The sequence below is a fragment of the Lepisma saccharinum genome, chromosome 16, assembly GCF_977018435.1.
Source record: "Lepisma saccharinum chromosome 16, izLepSacc3.1, whole genome shotgun sequence".
Lineage (NCBI taxonomy): Eukaryota > Metazoa > Arthropoda > Insecta > Zygentoma > Lepismatidae > Lepisma > Lepisma saccharinum.
This window is the reverse complement of record NC_139244.1, coordinates 6,291,720-6,313,226: the sequence shown is the minus strand read 5'-3', so window position 1 is coordinate 6,313,226 and position 21,507 is coordinate 6,291,720. Positions and strand designations below refer to the sequence as shown.

Sequence of the window (21,507 nt, the reverse complement as noted above, 5' to 3'; positions counted from 1 at the left end):
CTAATGATAATTGTGTACTGCTTCAAAGACATTGACAAATATTAATGAAATAACTATTTATATGTGTGGCAATTCAGGACATGCTAATTTTACCCCTTTTCCCACTTGAGTTCAATGCAAGGATACCTCCGCAAATATCGAATGAAAAGTTCTCACCATGTGCAATTCTCCATTAAATGTTTTCGCCGAGTCTTACTACTTTCGTTTTCTTTGTTACAAACAATACTTGTTTGCACGTTACATGCAGGAGAGTTACATCTACATTTCACATTGGTCAGTTCCTTTTACCTTGCTTAAGGAGCGAAAGCTTGTAGGGTAGTGGCTACCGTTCAGGTTTGTCAGTTTGATGGTCGTAGGTTCAAACCCTTCCGGTGGCAGAAAATTTTCGTAAGTTTTAGACATATCCCATTGTGTTCATTGTCCACGCCGTTTGAAACGGAATGAATCAGTTTGGAATTAACGATGGGGGGAGGGGAAATATTGAATTACAAAATCTCAATTTCAACGAACCGAGAAGTAGAGAAAAATTGAATAATTCTTATAAATATTAAAAATTACGTTCATTTTTTTTAGTGGTGTAATCGCAGGTAAAATCAAAGATCTTACATGGAAGATTTTAATTTGCTCTGAACTCAGCCAAAAGGCATTTCGCACCGATCTAATATATTCTCTAATACATTTCAAAATGTTATTGAATGTTTCATGTCGATAATTTGACCAATGCATCCATTCTTGACGCTCAGACGATATTTTCTTCAACTACCTCTTCTCTCCAGTTTCTTCTCCTTCTCCTCTCCCCTCTTTCTGTTCTGTTTTTATCTCACATCGCCTTCCCTACTTTTCTCGCATCTTATCTCCATCCACTCTTCTCCACTCCTCTTATCTCCTTTCCTGTCTTAGATTTCCGACTTCACTGCACTCTCTTTTTTTCGTTCTTCTCTTTTTCTCTCCTTTACTCTACTCTCCATCTCTCCTCTCCTCTCGTTTTCCTCCTCTTTTCTCTTCTTTGTTCTTTTTTCCTCATCTCTCCTCGAATCTTTTTCCATTCTCCTCACTACATCTCCTCTCCTCGTCTATCCTCTCTTTCTTCTCTCCTCTACTTTTCCTCTTCTCCTTTCGCTTTCTCTTTCTCCTCTCCTTCGTTTCCTCTCACCTCTTTTCCTTACTGTAGACTCATCAGCGATGAAATACTAGAAAACCTATTTTTTTCTTTCAGAAAGAATTTTGTCATTTGCGATATAATAGTGATATTTTTAATAATTTTATACAATAATAATTGTTTATATTTCTTTCGCGTATTTTATAAATATCTATTGTGCATGTGGCAACCCTGAAATTGAGCCTAACTCTGCACGCAACCCACCAACGGCTTGTGTAAATTGGGTTGCCTAGTTTAAAACGTCGTTGTCCTAAAACTTTTGAGAGACACTGTACACATAAATTTGTTCCTTTTTCGATCCGAACACGTGAGGGGCCAACAATATTTACAACGATTAAATTTGGCATCTAATTGAACATTCAATAATACAAATTGGTTGTTCGAATGATTGATTTGGTTTATTTTACTCCGCTTTCTTCCACTTTTAGCTAATCGCAACGATGAGGATGAGTGCTGATGTGATGAAATTGATGAAGGGACACTCACAAAGTACACACATGCCCAGCCCGGGATTCGAACCCGGAAATTCTTGCGCCGTAGCGCTCTGTGATAACCACTCCACCACTCAGGTTGGCTGTAACTCGAATTTCATAATTGTAGGGTAAGTTAATTCGAGAAATCGATTGCCTAACATAACAAAACTCTTTGAGTTATGGTACAATTTCCAACAAACCACGTGCCTCTATCTAGCGTACTCCTTGTGTAATATATGTTTGAATATAGAACAAAACTTTATGCTCACCCTGTCCTCCTTACTTATTGTATTATTGTACAATAACCGCCATAAATGGGTACCTTACTTGTTGCGATCAATCACTTAAAAGAACACGGTGGGATAAGTTATTTTTACTTTGTAATAATAGTGATAGCAACAATAAGAATAACGCTTTAAATTGTCCTGGAATAAATTCCTTTCTAACCTACCTGGATGGTGACCGCTGTGATCTGTATTCCTTGCAAATCTCTTCTCCTATCCCATAATATTTCCTTTGAATATGTTAAGCGAGAAGACTCCTCCTTACTCCAACTCCCGACAGATGTCGTCACAATCGGCATCTCCCTCCTTACCCTGTAGATTTCGAAAATCTCTACTGTCCTTTCCCCTTGCACAGCAACGATGAAGACGCAGTTAAACGGCACGAAGATGTCTTTGAAGAAAGTAGAAATGGACTGATTTGATGTCAGAAACAAAAGCCAGTCGGATTCATGAGTTATCCTGTCCTCTAGTGACATCTGTTCGGAAGAGGCAAGTTTATTTTTTTTTAATTACGTGAAGTTATGAGACATTTATAATATCTTCCACATAACCATCGTTTAAAACGAAATTACACATATTCTTCGTTCAAAAGAATGCTTAAAAGTCTTTGAGAAGTAATTAAATTATTAGTCTCATCGAATGATTCTTATTGTATGCCAATGAAGGAAATTTTGAACGAAGAACAGAATACGTTATATCTAACAAACAAGATTACTTAGAACACTATTTTTCTTAACTGAAAACTGTTTCTGGAACGTTTTAAACCACGTATCCAAAATGCACTTAAAAACTACAATATGTTCAGTGTAATCATTGCAAGACTTAATATGTTTTTGGCAACAAGAAAAAGATGATAAGTCAGCCCATAATCGTTTCACTTAGAATATTACAAAATAGATGTCAAATCGGACAAATGTGGTACAGTGGGAATCAGAAGTATTGCGCGGCAAATTTTCCATGACTATTTTTGTTTATTTTATCTTGCATCATACGTGAGTTTAAGGAATGGATTTATACGTTTGCTTGTCAGCAACTTGTTCGACATTTTGCATCAATTCTTGAAGTTCGCATTGCGTAAGACAAAAAAGAATGGTCACGGTAAAAATTCAATTTTCTTCACAAAGTTGCGTTCTTTTCACGTGGGATGACCCAAATGATAGTAAAAAGTTAGCTAAAGGAATAATTTTGATGACAATAGGCTCGAAATGCACGACAAGGGCTGTTTTAATTAGCAGGATTACACATCTATGCCAAGCACGCGTAACTGATCCAAATTGCTCGCGAAATAGAAAGATCAGTCCTTCGTTATAGGTAATTAGAATATCGGAAAGTAATTAAAGGAACCAAACAGGGTAAATATTCTGCGAGGAACGCTGGGAAATCGATACCCGATGCTCATCTCTTTTCCAAATAAGTTTCCCTAATTGCCCGAGGAAATAAAGAGTTCGAAGAGTTGTTCCAGTCGACTCTGATACAGAAATAATTTACTGATGGGAATCTTTTCAGAAGAAACAACTGTGCCTTGGAACTGTTTTCATTCGAAACATTTATTTGCTGCGGGATATTTAATGAAACATAAGACTTCGACATTATGTATAGTTTTTCTTGCTAATATTGACGTTTTTGTAAACTTAGAAATGTACACAATTTCTCATTATATATGTAATTAATTATCTTACTCTTTACTTTTCCTCACCATTCCTGTAATTTCCCTATTATTATAGATAATTACTAGAGGCGCATATTTTTGGTTAATAACAAAAGTAAAATTTCGGTACAAGAACTGAGTCAATTTCCAGTTCAAGAGCTGTAAATAAGATTAAATTAATATAACGGCGAAAAAGCATTTTGACATTTTTGTTTTAAAAATGTGAATATAATCCTAAATTTGATTTAAAAACTGCACTTACTACACAAAATAAACATATCCCTTCTAATCCCACGTTTATGTTATTACCAGAATATTAAGTTTATTCCTGTATAAAGGGGAGTAGATGGTATCCGCGCCAACGTCTGTCGCTATTTAATATTCGCAATTCATTTGCACGTACTTAGAACTAATTTGCACGGGTTTTAATTAATTCGCATGTACTTAGAATTCATTTGCAAGTACTTAGAATACTTTACATTTATGTATTTGCATGTTTATAACTTTTTTATGAATATATATTTATTTATTTTATGAAAAATATGTATATAGAAGGTAATTAGAGGTACTAAACGCTATGCATATGGTTTTATATTTATTACTGCAAAGTATGTAATGTATAAAATGTTAATATTAATGTTTATAATATTGAAAATAAGAGTTTATGGTTTATGAACCGCTTTGAATGGTGGTAATGGGTGTAGGTACAGGTCCAATTACGATTTGGGACGGTCCCGGTACTCGAACCTGCGATATGTAATATTATTAATTAGTACTATGCAGTAATTTCATCATGTTATGAAACACGATGATCTCAGACGCTAGACAGAATACTGTCTCAGAATCTCGACTCGGCGGTGAGGGTAGAGGAGAAAGGAATTTGGGAGATGTGCGGTCAAGGTCAAATGACGTCACAACGTCAGAACAAAGAAAGAACTGATTGACCAATCAGAGATCGCGTCGGTAGATTTTCAGAACCGGTTTTTCCAAGGTTAACCAGTACGCAAGAACAGGGGAAAGCTATGCAATAGTGTAGGGCAGGGGAGGGATTCAACCAGACAACAAAGAATGTCTGAGAATGCGCAGCAAGGGTCAAATTTTTTGAAACTGCGCGTCGCTTGCATGCTACGGCATGTTTCTGTCAAAGTATGCCAAGGTTACCGAGAACACTAGAACAAAGGATGATGGGAAGGAGTTCAAGGTGAACTAGAACGCAAGAACAAAGAAAGCGTCGGTTTTATTTCAACCAATCAGAAAACGCGTCGGTTTTATTTCAACCAATCAGAGAAAGCGTCAGTTTTGTTTATGAAGTATAAAAAAACGCGTAAAAGCGAGAAGATGTTAGTTTGAGAAGAATTTCTGAACCATTGTGTCAGAAAAGATATCAACTTGTGATTATTGTCTGAGATTTGAAGACAAAGAACTCAAAAGAAGCTATAATTAAGGTAAGTGTTTTTATTATGTAGTGCGTTTTTAAATAATGCGTAAATGCAAATATTGAAGCGAATCAAGAAACAAATATGTGTAATATGAACAAGTACTACAACTATTTTTTCTATTTTTTACAGGTGATTCTATTGTCTCTGTACGTGCGACTGGAAGGATCTGTTAGTGAAAGATGGCGTCTACAAGCTCCACAAACGAGGCTAACCACACTGCGGTGAGTACTTCGAACGAAATTATATGTAATTTTCATTCTGGAAAGTATACTTCCCCACTTGAACTTGTTAATGCATACTATGATATGTGTGACAGAGTTATTTTCCACGACGATATCCCTTCATGTGATCCGACTTTTTTCTGTGAGACAGTGCAAACAGCAATGTGTCAATTAGGGGTGGGGGCAAGTCAATTTTCAATTGTGGATGAAAGAGAAAGATATTTTAGACGATTTGGAATGCTAGGACGGGAGGTATCCATTGAAATACCTAATCAGGTTGTGGGGGACCCTGAATATTTGGTTGGGTCCATGTTTCAATTTCTAATGAAAAAGATTTTCTTTGATGTGGCACCGGACAGTCAGGTTGGTTTGATTATTTTCGGCAATGAAACCAATAAGGATATTTATATCCCTTGGCGCCGCCTTTCGGCATTAAATCCTAAAATTATTCAACACTATGTAACCAAAGTGCTGAACAGCAATGAATCCTTCTTTGTGGATAACACCATCAAATGCATGGCGCATATTGTCGAACCCAAGCGCGGTAGAGGGAGGAACAAGTACCCCCTTTACAGAAAGTACGCCCCTTTACTATCAATAAACAATCCCAATCAGAGACAGACTGCTTTTACTATTATGACTAACGATGACAATTTGTGCTTGCCACGCGCTATTGTATTTGCCCAAGCTAAAGTCGACAAGAACACAAACAAAATCCAATCGTTTCGTAGATACGATAATAAACTGAAAGAAGCCGCTATGCGGTTATGCCATGAAGCACGCGTTGATCCAACCAATGGATGCAGTGTAGAGGACATTGTTAAATTTCAGAACAATTTGGGACCAGAGTACCAAATTGTAGTGTTTTCAATGAAAGAGGGAGAAAGGGAGTATGAAGTTATTAGGTCAACACCGTTCGCCCCCAAACAGATTAATTTATTGTATCACGATCAACATTTTGATATAGTTAATTCTGTCCCCACACTTATTGTGAAGAAGTACTACTGCCCCAAATGCCAAGTCGGATTTAATAATAAACCTGAACATACTGAATGCACTAGGTATTGTTCATTGTGTGAATACACTCATGATGGCAATGAAGCCACTAACACTATCCCCAGAAAATGCACTGCATGTAACAGGAAATTTCTGTCCCCGGAATGCTATGAAAATCATTTGCGCACAGAAGGGCGGAAATCCAGTGTTTGCCAAACTATACACCAATGTAACGTTTGTTACAAAGTAGTTAACAAGAGAAAGCGCAAAACACCACACAAATGCGATGAATTTTTTTGTAAAAGCTGTAATGCTTTTGTTGACCCAGCACACAAATGCTATATTCACCCTGTTAAGCCCGAACCAAGTGTAAAGTTTCTTTATATTTTTTATGATTTTGAGTGTATGTTGATAGAAAGAGAAAATGACCAGAAACACGAAGTTAATCTGGCTGTTGCTAAGCAAGCCTGTCATGTGTGTAAAGACACTGATGCTGATTTCTGCGAGACGTGCGGTCCCCGTGTTTATATTTTCCCTAATATTCAAGAATTTATGCAATATATCCAAACTCCGAGGGAAGGGTTTGATAAAATTGTGTGTATTGCACATAATGCAGGACGATACGATTCACATTTTGTTTTAAATTACCTGATTACTAAAGAGAATATTACCCCCTCCGTAATTATGCAGGGTAGGAAAATAATAGAGATGTCTATTACCAAGAAAATAGTGTTCAGGGACTCGTTGAATTTCATGCTCATGAAATTGAAGGATTTGCCTGCAAGTCTGGGACTAGCGGAAGATTTGCAGAAAGGCGATTTTCCGTATTTGTTTTCAACCCCTGCAAATCAGAATTATGTAGGTCCATTCCCTGATATTCAATATTATGACATAGATTCCAAGTCCCCCAAAGAAAGAGAAGAGATGCTAAAATGGCACGAGGAAACTGTCCAAGCAGGGAAAATTTTTGATTTTCAAAAAGAGTTGCGCGAATACTGTATTAAAGATGTGGAAATTCTTGCTGCTGCATGTATTAAATTCTCTAATCTGATCGAAGATCTGACTGGAATACAGTGCTTTGTTCGCTGCGCGACTCTTGCGTCGTTAGCGTCTTTGATATTTAGAAGTAAATATCTTAAAGAAAACACTCTTATTAAAGTTCCGCCATTTGGATTTCGGGAACAAGACCAACAGTCTCTAATTGCCTTAAAGTGGTTAAAGTGGGTCGAAAATACTGAAAAAATCACTCTAAGACACGCAGGGAATCTCGGGGAGGCTAAAATAGGACGTTATAAGTTGGACGGGCTCCATGAAGAAAGTAAAACTGTTTATAGTTTCCAAGGGTGCTACTACCATGCTTGCCGGATTTGTCTTCCTGACAACAGAGATAAGCCTCTTAACGAGACTGGCGAGACCCTAGATCATAGGTACGAACGTACTGTTACCCGTAAAGAAATATTAGAGCAAATGGGGTACAAAGTTGTAGAAAAATGGGAATGTGAATTCAATGAGGAAATTAAAAAAGATCCAGAATTACGCAAATTTATTGCTGAGAATTGTTATTCCCTGAATAACCCACTTATCCCAAAACAAGCTTTTAATGGGGGACGCACTGAACTTTTCAGGGCAGTTTATGAAAAACAAGAGAATGAAAATACGAGCATGAAATTGCTAGATGTAGTTTCCCTTTACCCTGCAATGATGAAGCAAAGAAAAATGCCTACAGGGAAACCAGTGATTTACACGTCAGAGTTTCCTACCTTGGATAATGTGTTTGGGGTTGTAAAATGTGATATTCTCCCCCCTAAAGATTTATATTTACCAGTACTGGGCATGTCATGCAATAACAAATTAATGTTTGCTTTATGCAGAACTTGTGCACAAAGCGAGAATCAAGAACAATGTACACACGCAGATAAAGAAAGATACTTACATGGCACCTGGGTATCAGAAGAACTGAAACTAGCTGTAAAAAAAGGGTACAAAATACTCAAAATATATGAAATTTGGGATTTTCCTTCGGCTGATCAGAATGATAATGTGTTCAAAGACTATGTAGACACATTTCTTAGACTGAAACAACAGTCTTCAGGATATCCTTCCGGCTGCAGTTCAGAAAATGACAAAGACAAGTATATTCAAGATTTTTTCGATCGTGAGGGAATTCAACTTGTAAAAGATGAAATTGCACTTAACCCAGGGCTTCGTTTTATTTCCAAAATTCTGCTGAATTCAATCTTTCGGAAATTCGCGCAAAATCCTTTAAAAACTAAGTCTATTTTTGTAAATACAGAACAGAAATTCCATGATATAGTGTTTAATCCACAGTATGAAATCAGTAATGTTGTTCCTATTTCCGAATCTTGTTTATTAGTGAATTATATTGATCTGGAAAGCAAAAATGAACCGTTAGTACTCTCAAATGTACTTGTCTCTGCGTTTATTACTGCTTATGGAAGAATGCACTTATATTCTTTTATGGACAAAGTCAAGGAAAGTATTCACTACATGGATACGGACTCTGTGTTCTATGTAGAAAGAGAACATGAAAAACTTATTCCTACAGGCTCATTTCTTGGTGAAATGACGGATGAGATTAAAGACCCCTACCAAATTACATGCTTTTTGGGTGGTGGTCCCAAAAACTATGCATATAAAATGGTGAAAAAACATGATCCTCAGGATGAGCAACATGTTATTAAAGTAAGGGGCATTACCATGAATTACAGAACACGACTCCAGATTAATTTTGATTATTTTAAGCAACTGGTCAAAGGGGAAATTGAAAAGCGAGTTGTTGAGAACCCACGTAAAATTAAACGAAAAGCCAATTTTGAAATTGTTTCTGAATCTGAGCAGAAAACACACCAAGCAGTCCACACGAAACGAAGAAAAATTGAAAATTTTGAAACGGTTCCATATGGAATCTAAATAAAAAACGAGTGTTTTGTTTTATTTTTTTATTGTTTCTTAAAGCCCCAACATTGTCTGCAAAATCTCTATTTGGCGGGATATACAGGGGCACTCCCCGTTGATGCGCCGCCTGGCGCAGAAACTGCATCTCCCCTCTCTTCTGCGCCTCCGGCGCGACGAGGGAGGGGACACCGGGCGCAGGCGGTGAACAGCACGCACGTGGTCCATAAGGGCCTTTTTGCCCCGGAACCCCACCTCCCAGCATATAGGGCATTCTCTCTTGATTTCATCCTGAAAAGAAAAGATAAAATTAATTTGTGGTATATATTTGGGCCATTTGTGTCTGCGCTTCAAGCAGAGAACGTGTGTTGTTCAACATGGAATTGCGTTTTACACACCCGTTTGCAATGATGGTTTGTGGGCCATCACAAAGTGGAAAAACCACTTTTGTGGATAAGCTTCTATTTTATAAACATAAAATGTTTACACAAGTTCCAAAAACAGTAATATGGGCGTATGGTGCGGTTCCTCCCAGATTAAATTTAAGCCAAAATACAAATATTCAGTTTATTGAAGGAATCCCTGATGTAGCAAATATGGATATTGAAACTCCTGGATTAATAGTCATTGATGATCTAATGAATGAAAGCAGCAAAGATTCAGCAGTCGCAGATATATTTACGAAATATTCTCATCACAAAAATATAAGTGTTATTTTTATAGTACAAAACTTATTTCACAAAGGTGCTAAAATGAGAGACATAAGCCTCAACTCACACTATCTTGTGATATTCAAAAATCCACGTGACAAACACCAAATATACCATTTAGCACGACAATTCAAACCTGACAATAGTAAAAGTGTTTTGGAAGCTTTTCAAGATGCAACTGAAACACCACACAGTTATTTAATGTTCGATTTAACACAAAATACACCTGAAATTTTACGTATGAGGGCGCATATTTTCCCCGATGAACAAATGGCTATTTATGCCACTGGAAAGCATGTCAACAAACCATTTCTTGTGCGAACGTCAGAATGACATCACAACTAAAAGAACATGCTCCGGCACTTAAATTATTGTGTAAATTAAAACCTATTCAACGGAAACGCCTTTTGCAACGAGCAACACCAGGACTAGTTCGTGTACTAGGACAATGTGCAGCCAATACAGTACGCGGTAATATTCCGCTTTCAGGGGTACAAAAAACTAAGCTTCAAAAGTATAAGGCCAGTTTGCGTAAACTAGCGGCGAAGGGCACTTCGCTCAAAAATAAAAAGAAAATATTAATTCAAAAAGGCGCCGGCTTTTTGCCATTTTTAATCGGTCCTATTATATCAGCGTTAGGTAGTGCATTGTTTTCACAATGAGCGTGAGAAAAATGATTCTTGTTCCCGAGGACTTTGCCACTAATATGCATGCCTCCGTTGAGAAAGCTCAGAGACACGAATCAAGATTAGATTCTAATATTCGTACAATATTAGCACGTGAAGATATAGGGGAAAGTGAAAAATGGAAACTTTACCAACAGGCACTTCGACAATTTGTTAATTTTACTAAGCCTATTCCCACACACCTACCATTGATCGAAGAAGAAAATAAGCTGCCGCAAATAAGTGAACCAGTGCAACAAGACGACCCCCCTCCTAGTGTTACTCTCAGGGAAGAAATTCTTGCTTCAGTACCGAAAACTGTTCAGAAGAAAACAGAACTTTTACTTAAAAGATTATTCTCTTCTCAATATATAAATTGGGACGCATATGGAACAGTGTACATAAATGGAAAAAGAATTCAGGGTTCAAATATCATAGATCTGATTAATGATTCTGTTCGCCCCCGTAAGAAAAGTAGAGATCCTGTCGGGAGAGATCAGTTCCAATCTATCCTTCATTCTCTAAACATACCCAAAGAATATATAGTTACACGCACGCCCCCACCCCCTTCAAAAAATAGGAAAGCTGAGTTTATATGGGAAGATATATAAAGTATGGATCTTAAAACATTGTATTATACACATGAACTACCGACTTCATTTTCCAATACTGAAAAATTATCCAAACATTCTACGCAATCACGAAAGAATATTTCTGAGTGGCTATCAAAACAAGATGCATATACTTTACATGTTCCAGTTAGAAAAAAATTCCCACGTAAACGTTACGAAACCACTTTTCCCCTGGAACTTATGCAAATGGATTTGGCAGATATGCAGAATATCGCCAAGTACAATGACGGTATGCGCTATATACTTTGTGCAATTGACGTGTTTTCAAGGCAAGCGTTCTGTATACCAGTGAAAAGCAAAACGGGTGAAATTATGGCAAAAGCAATCACTAAAATTATAAACATGTTAGAATATCCTCCTGTTTACTCCCAGACAGATCAAGGAAAAGAGTTTTATAACGCTCAAGTGAAAAAAGTGTTTGACAAGTACAATATTATTCATTATAGCGTTTATTCAGAACTAAAGGCAGCAGTAGTGGAACGATTTATTCGTACTTTAAAATCAAAATTGTATAAACACTTCTCAGCCAAAAATACGTATCGTTATGTAGATATTCTCCCCCTTGTAGTAAAATCATATAATCACTCGTATCACCGTTCTATAAAAATGGCTCCTGTTGAGGTGAGCGAAAATAATGCGCTGCAGGTCTGGTCTCAGTCTAGAAACAATACAAGTCAAAAAACCAATAATATCAAATTTAAATTTAATATCGGTAACTACGTAAGGATAAGTAAAGCCAAAATGAAATTCGAGAAAGGATATCTACCTAGTTGGACAGAGGAAATTTTTATAATTAGCGATCGTATGAGTACTGATCCCCCTACATATCGTATAAAAGACTGGAGTAACGATCCTGTCAAAGGCATTTTCTATGAACCAGAATTACAAAAAATTACACTTGATCCAGACAAGCCATTTACTATCGAGAAAATTCTAAAACGAAAGGGAGACTTTGTCCTAGTAAAATGGAAAAACTACCCCCTCGCATGTGCAAGTTACGTACATAAATCAGATATTACGCGTGTTTAGGTTAGTTGCTATTATGCCGCTGGACGAATTCCACGTTACATTACCTTCCAATGTAAACTTGAACTTGTTTCCTGAGAATAAAATAGCACATTACCGTACTAAGCTGAGCGAACCAATAGAATTAAATGAACAATGGGTGGTGGCGGCCACAGAGCTTCATTTAACTTGGAGTTTTTATAATATTGTTTCCGATACAAATAGCATTTCATATCAATTTAAACCGAAAAAGAAGGACCAGATTTTTTATAGTGAAAGTATAGTTCCTAAAGGTTACTACTCCAATATTCAATTATTATTAAACAATATTCCCCCTTCAAAAAGAAAACTGCTTGCTCAACATGTCCGATTTGGCTATACTTTGTCCACGCATAGTATGTATACACAAACAACGCTAGAGGAAGATGAAATTATGAAATTGTATATATCTCCACAATTAGCTCCAGTGTTTGGTTTTTCGTTGGATACTCCCAAGTCAGAAATATCTATACATTCGGTTATTGGTCCAGGTACGGCAAGATCAAGTTCTATTTATCCTTGTAATTTAGATTATCATATCCCCCGTGAAATCAACATATGCACAGATATTGTCAAATATCAAGCAAATATAGGTCCCGTAATACGAACGGTTAGTGTGGTTGATTATGAATATGGAGCAATAAAAAGTTATATATTTGAGCCCAGGCAGTATCTAAAAGTAGAGAAGCGTTACTTTGAAACAATTGAAATTATATTAAAAACAGAGCATGGAACTTTGCTTCCATTTGAGTTTGGAGCGTCAAGCGTTACATTACATTTTAAAAAAGTGGAATAATGATTTCTGAAGGCAGTGATAATGATTACTATGTAACTTTGGTTTCAAATGCATCCAAAAATATTTTTCCGACTAATACACCTTCTCATTTTTTAACTAAACTTTCTAATGCTGTTAAGCTCGAGTCTGGAGGCTGGTTAGTGGGTCTGTCTGAAATTCATTTCACAAACAGTCTGTTTAATATTCAAAAAGGACAAAATGAAATTATGTGGACTTATTATAACCAAGACTCGGATCAGTCAAGTAAACAGAGCGGTAAAACAATCGTTCCCCCTGGATATTATTCAAATGTGGAGTCTGTTTTACAAGTTTTAAATCAAGATCATATTGGAGAAGCGCTATTTCGATTCGGTTATAACCCGTCCAGCAATATTGTTGAGGGAAAATACAATGCACAATTATCTACACTGAACCTCTCTGATATTTTGGCTCTGCAGTTAGGATTCGAACCAAATAGAAATCTTGTTAAACAACAGCATAGTTCGAAACAGACCAACCTAAATATTGGTTATCCCCAGCAGGTTTTAGTATACACTAATGTACTCAGTTACCAGTTTGTAGGAGATACAAAGGCACCTCTTTTAAGAATGTTTACATTTTCTTCGGTCCCTTATGGCCGGTCACAATCTATAATATTTAACCCCGTTCATTATATGCCTGTATCGAAATATTTATTTGATACAATAGAAATAGTTTTAAGAGACAACACAGGTCGTAAACTCTCATTTGCCTTCGGAGATCTGAGTGTTAAACTACATTTCAAGCGACAATGAGATACGATAGACGTCAGTTATATCGAGATTATTATCTCAACCAGGCGGGAACAGGTTTACCTTATTTTTCCGGTCCTCCCTATCAGAAAGGCCACGGAGCCCTCGGTTCAATATTTAAAAGCTTGTTTCGTTTTGCTGCCCCTTTATTAAAACAGGGTGCTAAAGCAATTGGCCAGCAAGCTTTACATTCGGGAATGGAATTTGTTGGGGATGTTTTACAAAACAGGCCTCTCAAACAATCTTTCAGAGATCGTGTAAATCAGGCTGGACAAGCTCTTCGTGAAAAGGGGGAGAGAAAAATTTCTCAGATTCTTTCAGGAAAGGGGAGACAGAAACGAAAGGCTAAAAGTATAAAATTCGAACCACCCTTTATTACCTGCCAGTCACGCAAAAAAAGGCGAAGGGTACACAGAGATATATTCGCTAATTAACTACCATGTCGTTAGTAAACTGTAACTCATCGGAATGCACAAATACAGAATTGGATTTGTTTTCTCTCCCATTAACTCAAACTAGCATTGAAAATTCTTGTTTAGTGGAGTATCGTCCCATTTCATCTTTAACTAGTAACAGTCCATTAGAGTTCGCCATTACTGGAGACAGTGGGGAATACATTGATCCAGCACACATTTATCTGTACCTAAAATGTAAAATAACTAAACCAGATGGTACGGCCTTAGCTGCCGATAACCTGGTTGCCCCCGGAAACAATTTTCTACATACAGCATTCAGTCAGGTCGACGTTTCGTTAAATGACAAATTGATTTCGTCCTCTGCAGGGTGTTACGCTTACAGGGCATACATTGAAACATTACTCAACTATTCTAATGAGGCTAAAAAATCTCATCTCACTGCTGCTCTCTGGTATCGCGATACGCCTGGGAAATTAGAAAATCTAACTGAAAATAAAGGAATTGAAAAACGAATGAGTCTTGCTGCGCAAAGTCGGTCATTCGACATGTATGGGCGACTGTATTCTGATTTTATGTGCCAACCTCGCCTTCTCTTGAACAATGTGTCCATGAGAATTAAATTACATAGATCAAACGATGCATTTTCATTGATGGCCGCCGAGAATTCTTCTTATCGTGTAGAAATACAGGACATTTCTCTTTATGTAAAAAGAGTTACTGTATCTCCAGATATAGGTCTTGCTCATGCAAATGCTCTTGAAACTACTACAGCTAAATACCCAATTACACGCGTGGAAGTAAAATCAATAACTATCCCTCAAAATATTACTTCTTATAATCTAGATAATATATTTTTAGGTACTGTTCCTAAACGTGTAATATTAGGTTTTGTTGAAAATTCAGCTTTCAATGGTCAAATACATAAAAACCCCTTTAATTTCCATCATTTCGGATTGAATAAAATTCAACTCCAAGTTGGAACTAGAACCATTCCAAACCAACCTCTCTGCCCCAGCTTCACAGACAAAAATATTATCCAAGCATATTACAATTTATTCTCTGGAACGGGAATACATTACCAGGATACAGGAAATAGTCTCTCCCGAGAAGATTTTGATAATGGATTTGCTTTGTATCCCTTTATTCTTTCACCCACAATGGAAATTGACTCTACTTGGGACATATTACGCGATGGGAGTGTAAGTGCTAAACTGTCATTCTCTGCGCCGTTGCCTACGGCGGTCACGTGCATTATTTATGGAGAGTTCGATTCTCTGCTCCAAATAGACAAACATAGAGGTATTTTCCCAGATAATACAAAATAATAATCAGTTGAGTACCAGCCAGGAAGGAGTACGGATCACAATATGAGGACTGTCGTTGATTTTCAAGGATTCCGAGACAATTCTGGCAATTTTATTCCTAAAGAACTAGCTATAGTCGATGCAGACTCAGATAGTATGCAATCATGGATATTTCTACCACCTTACGAATGGGATACTTTAGATATTGGAGCAAAAAACGAAAATATGTGGCAAACACAAAACAAGCATTCTCTCGAATGGCCTATCGGTGAACTTTGCTATTCAAAATTGGTTTCCGTACTTTCCCAGTACACCAAAAACGCATCAGTTATTTATTCTTTTGGAGCTGATAAATGCAAGTTTCTGATTACAATACTTCACCGCACTGTGGTTAACCTCGAGGACCTAGGATGCCCTAAAGCGTCACTGTTAGCCTTCCCTGCACAAAATTGCTGTCGCAATTATCACAGATTAAGAACAATCAAATGTGCTCTTAGAGACGCACATTTATACGCATCTTATCTCCGTAGCTTCATGCTTCAACAGCATATTATAGGAGAAGCCACAAGGACTGCACCTAAACAGAACACCTCAACATCAGACAGTGGATATTCCTCTTTAGCTTCGTTTTACAACGACGTTTCAAGTGTGTATTACTTATCCGAGCAAGGTTGCTCTTCCGAAAATAGTGCATTTTCGGATAGTGAACAATGAATAACATTGAAATTGAAAAAACTGTTCAATCAGACAAATGTCTGTCTTTTATTTTTCGAGGTGTTTTTGCTAATAACACATTGCCAAAAAATGTGCAATTGCCTGCTGCATTGATTATTAACACCGACAATGAATCTGGACCAGGGATACACTGGACAAGTTTGTTTATAAACAGTGATAAGGAGGCCATGTACTTTGATAGTTTTGGTCAGCCTCCTAGTGCAAATGTACTAAAATTTATAAAAAAGAACTGTATATCATGGTGCATCAGTGAAACGGTGGTTCAAAACCCAAACTCATCAATGTGTGGAATTTATTGTATTATGTTTTTACATTATATGTGCCGTGAGTTACCCCTAACCTATTTTCTGTCATTGTTTGGAACAAACTTAAAAAGAAATGACAGAATTGTATGGACAAAATTCTCAAGTGCCTTTAATTAATTTACAGTGTGCCTGCAGTGAATACTGCATCGAAGACCAGTGTCTTATTTTCTCTATTGCACAAGCAATAGTAGAAAATTATCCCAAGCCTACATGTTCTGAATGTGAACTTGGCGAACCAAAAGAAGAACTTCACAAATGTCTAAATCTTGAGTGCATAGAAAAAGAGAAAATGGAACAGTTGATCAAAACTTACAAGGGTGTTATTTGCTGCTACTTCCAGCAGGCTCATAAAAGAATATTTATACGTGACAGAAAGGCGTTCGATGCAAAAGTGGACAGTGTAGATATCGAACTAGTTATGAAACTGTATACTAAATTTCTGCATAGTACATTTTTCTATAATAATCATCATATTGCATATACATGCAATGATTTGTGGGCTCCAAACAAATCAAAAACAGAACGAAAAGGTGTAATGTATATAAATGAATTTATCACCTGTAATAATAATAATGTGTACTTTTCTGGGGCGCCAGTACAGACATTACGCAGAAGAGAATTGTACGGTAATCCCGTACGTCACTGTGTGTTTAAATATAATGAAAAGCCAACAAAAAAGTTTCACTTTTGTGGGCAGGGATATATGTATATACCCGAATGAATATGTGCGTTGGATTCGCACCGGTTTCACTCATATGATTTTTCTTTGGAGAACAAGTTCTGGGAAGCTATTTGTTCCACAAAGTAACAACTTGAAAGCATTGTACTTTGAGTAGTTATAATGTATAAATATAGCAGCGTAGTGTTAAAGTTGTTTACTATCTATGTACAATTTTGCTTGAGAAAATATAAAGCGTTGTGTGAACGCTATGTATTACAACATGTGTACAAAATGACTTATAAAAAAACTGTAAAGCGTTGTGTTAACGCTATGTATTCTGTATATGTATAACCTGACTTATAAAAAACTGTAAAGCGTTGTGTAAACGCTATGTATAAATAATTTGTAAAATTAATTTGACTCTGTATTTATTTTGTAGTAGATTAGTTTTAGAACAATAAACTTGTATGTAGTAGACTTGTGCGTTTTATTTCTTTTAAAAAATAAAAGGTTTATAGTTATATGTAGAGTAAAAAAAGCTAATATTGTTGGTGCAAACGGTCCTAGGTTCGATCCTTGTTAGGGATCTTGCACAAATCTCAAATACATTAATCGCGAGTGTTACTACAATTCACTTTTATTCCGTCTCGCCACGCTAAACACTTTGCCGCTAAAACAAAAAAACACAACCGAGATAGAACTTGACAAGTTAGTTTGTATTTCGGATAAAACACTAGTCAAATTCCATTCTCGTATAACACTTGTACTTAGATAAAAAATGCAATACTTACAATATGCATCATCATGTTGACAAACCAGAAAACTCAGCAGACACCAGCAAACTCAATAGAAAAAATAACAAAAATGTGCGGTCAAATTCGGATTCCCAAGTTTAAATACCCCAAAAATCAAAGCTTTTTCTACCCACCCTTATTTTCCATACTGGAAACTAACAATCTCTTTAAATTCACGCTGCCTCGTTAACTCTACGAGTCCAAATTTAAAACCCACAGCCTCTCTTTCCATTAGATAAATTCCTTACGTCCACCCGCCTTGAATTATATCACCTTCACCTCATGTCCTTTTAACTTAAAATCCTTTTTTCGTCCAAATTCTGTACCTGCCTTCGCGCTTACTATTTTACTGCCCGTATCGCTCCACACACAGACGGACTTTTCCGCTTAGGGGAGACTTTTAAAATTAGCATTTTACAATCTCTTGTATTTTTTCAAGGGACACAATCACCCCGTGATACATTTTCTTTTTCCACCTGAAATCGAAGCGGTTCGTTTCTCTAACCAATTTATTTTCTCCAAAATGACTTGTCGTGTATTTGTCCCGTCACAACAACATCCCGCCCACAACCCTTTCGCCTTGACCTACATTAACAGAGGCTTCATTCTCGTCTACCTGCGCGGAATATTAATTCATTCTCTCTGTCTACCCTCACAGCCGAGTCGAGATTCGGAGACAGTATTCTGTCTAGCGTGTTGCACCACCGTGTTTCATAATATAATGCAATTATTACATAGTACTAATTAATAACGTTACATATCGCGGGTTCGAGTACCGGGACCGTCCCCAATCGTAATTGGACCTGTACCTACACCCATTACCACCGTTCATAGCGGTTCATAAACCATAGAAAACTTATTTTCAATATTATAAACATTAATATTATCGATTTATACATTACATACTTTGCAGTAATGAATATAAAAACATATGCATAGCGTTTAGTACCTCTAATTACCTTCTATATACATATTTTTCATAAAATAAATAATTATATATTCATAAAAGTTATAAACATGCAAATACATAAATGTAAAGTACTCTAAGTACTTGCAAATGAGTTCTAAATACGTGCAAATTAATTAACACCCGTGCAAATTAGTTATAAGTACGTGCAAATTAAAAAGACCACCCATGCAGCGACAGACGTTATCTCACATCGATACTACTAAGGGGTCCATTTTTGCTTCTCAAATTTTTACAGCAGAATTAATCAATTTTCCGTGAATTGCATAACTCGCAGGATACTTCAGACTTCAGAAAGTGTTGCGTCGGTAAATAAACTCTAAATTTCGTGTTTAAGAGTCTATTTCTCATTTTGCAGTTCATTTCGCATCATTTCGTGACAAAACAGGGTAGGAAAATGCACCTCACATCTTTCAGAAACATGAAAACATTTCAATGTGTTATTTCACAATTCGTGTTTTCGTCAAAAACGAAATATGCATGCCTCTAGTAATAACGATTATTGTGTAGTGAAGTGGTTCTCAACCCTAGTGAGACGCGGCACGGTAAATTTATTTCTTGAACGTCTGTGCCCCGATCTCAAGAATTTTACTAGTAAGTGCATGTTCTTATACATTAATTAATATGTACCTTTGAAATTAAATATAAATTCATAAACTATGGAGGGCATGATCATTAACGTTAATAGTTGGATTATGTCTAGGCTTGTTGACATGGTCGTGTACAAAGGGGGTGGGGGTTAACAGTTTAATAAACTTTGCTCTAATTGTATAATAAAGTAAACAACATTTCAAAATTAGTTCACACACTACATTGATTGAAAGGGTTTTGAAATTAATGTTAATATCAAGTAGGAATGTTTTTTGATATAAGAGCTTACCTGAAACAAATTAATAATAATAGCTATTCCAAATTATTTAAATAAAATATTATTCACAGTTTAATAACGATAAGTTTATAACAATTAAATTATAGGTATTAAAAGAAGTTGTTGACAAATATTGGGTTGATGCTTAAGTTCGTAGCGGTTGTGTTTGGTATGGTAACACTGCGGTGTTAGGTGTTTGTTTGTCGTTGAATGTTCATCAATTGGAGTGGCATTGTTGTGCTTGTGAATACGCATTGAATTTTACAGATTTGAAGAAAGACTGTGTTATTTATGGGCTAAAGAACAATAAGTGTCCAGCGGGTAAAAAAAAAGAACATTTCCGACATATTCTTCTGTCTGAGTTTAACATAGCGGCAAAGGCAACGGAGGCGGCTCAAAACATTTGTCCCTTGTACGGGGAGAATGCCAACGGGTAAAGCTGGGCAAGAACATGGTTTTGTAATTACAAAGAGGGCATTTTTGACTTAAGTGTTTCTCCACGTTCAGGAAGACCATCGGGTTTTAATGAAGACAGTTTAATCCACGAGGATGCACATCAGTTGACTCGAGAATTAGCAAATGTGATGAACTGTGACCATTCAACCATCGTGCGACATTTGCATTCCATTGGTAAGGTTCAGCATAACGCACGCTTTAAATGAAAACAACTAAATCGGCCAGTAGGCCAGGAAGACAGCATCAAGTGCTGCGACACGATAATGCACGTCCACACTCCGCTAACATGACAAAAGTTGCTATCCAGGAGTTTGATTGGGTAGTTATTCCACATCCTCCCTACTCTCCCATATCTTGCGCCCTCGGATTGCTACCTTCTCAGCTCTCAACTCATCAATCTTCAAGGAAGCTCCTTTGGTGACGAAAATGCTCTTTCAACTTGGCTAGACGACGCTTTTAACCCCGAATCAGGCGTTGAATTGCAAACTGCTCCAGTGTTGGCTGGAGAGAAAAAACTTATGCATGAACCCAATATAATACGTATTTGTTATTTCAATTTTCTTGGAAGTAAGAAGCGAAGCAGGAAAGGAAACATCAGAACTAGAGAAAGAAGAAGATAGGTAAGGGAAAGATATAGAGAAGAAAGACAGTGTAATGAGAGATAGAGAAAAAGGTAAAAACAATCAGAGAAAGGGTAGGAGAAAGATATAAATGACGAAACTAGAAGATAAACAAAGGGCGACTCTGAAGAATGTTAGGATAGAGAGAGTATATGTACATTTAGATACATTTATAGTTGCCCACCATAATTTATCAGTATCTATATCCTACGATCCCGATATGTGTAATATAAAGTAAAGAAATAAATGGAGGAAGAACACATTGAAACATTACGATACGTTAATCATTCCGGCATGGACAGTGGCTTACCCAATGCGGATTGATGGGGACATAACTCCCTTTGGCCTAATATTCCTGAAAAAAATAACGTTCTTTCTTTGCAGGAAAAGATGGCAAAATGAGGACTGACTACTAAAAAGAGTATACGTCCCCCCCTTCCGCGTTTCGAAAATCCTGGGCACGCCACTGGCCATGAAGGCCGTTTAATATTGATGTCGCAATACTAGAGAGCATTGTTCCTTACATCCAAATGAAGCTCATATTTACAACATGAAAAGATAATATATGACACCACGTTTAATATCGTTATTATCGTTTTACCAAATATGACCAATCAAGACATACATGTGT

At 36.8% G+C, this 21,507-nt stretch overlaps 2 protein-coding genes across 2 annotated transcripts in view; one reads left to right on the top strand and one right to left on the bottom strand.

Moving 5' to 3' along the window:
• LOC146000147 (putative glutamate receptor) overlaps positions 1-21,507 on the top strand; it is a 342,647-nt gene that overhangs the window by 236,407 nt on the left and 84,733 nt on the right. The window lies entirely within an intron of this gene.
• The window catches only part of LOC146000223 (glutamate receptor U1-like), a 59,138-nt gene that overhangs the window by 35,963 nt on the left and 1,668 nt on the right, over positions 1-21,507 (bottom strand). The window contains exon 2 of the mRNA XM_083137622.1: positions 2,084-2,392. Coding sequence (XP_082993748.1) covers positions 2,084-2,392 — 309 coding nt within the window. The remainder of the gene's footprint in view (positions 1-2,083; positions 2,393-21,507) is intronic.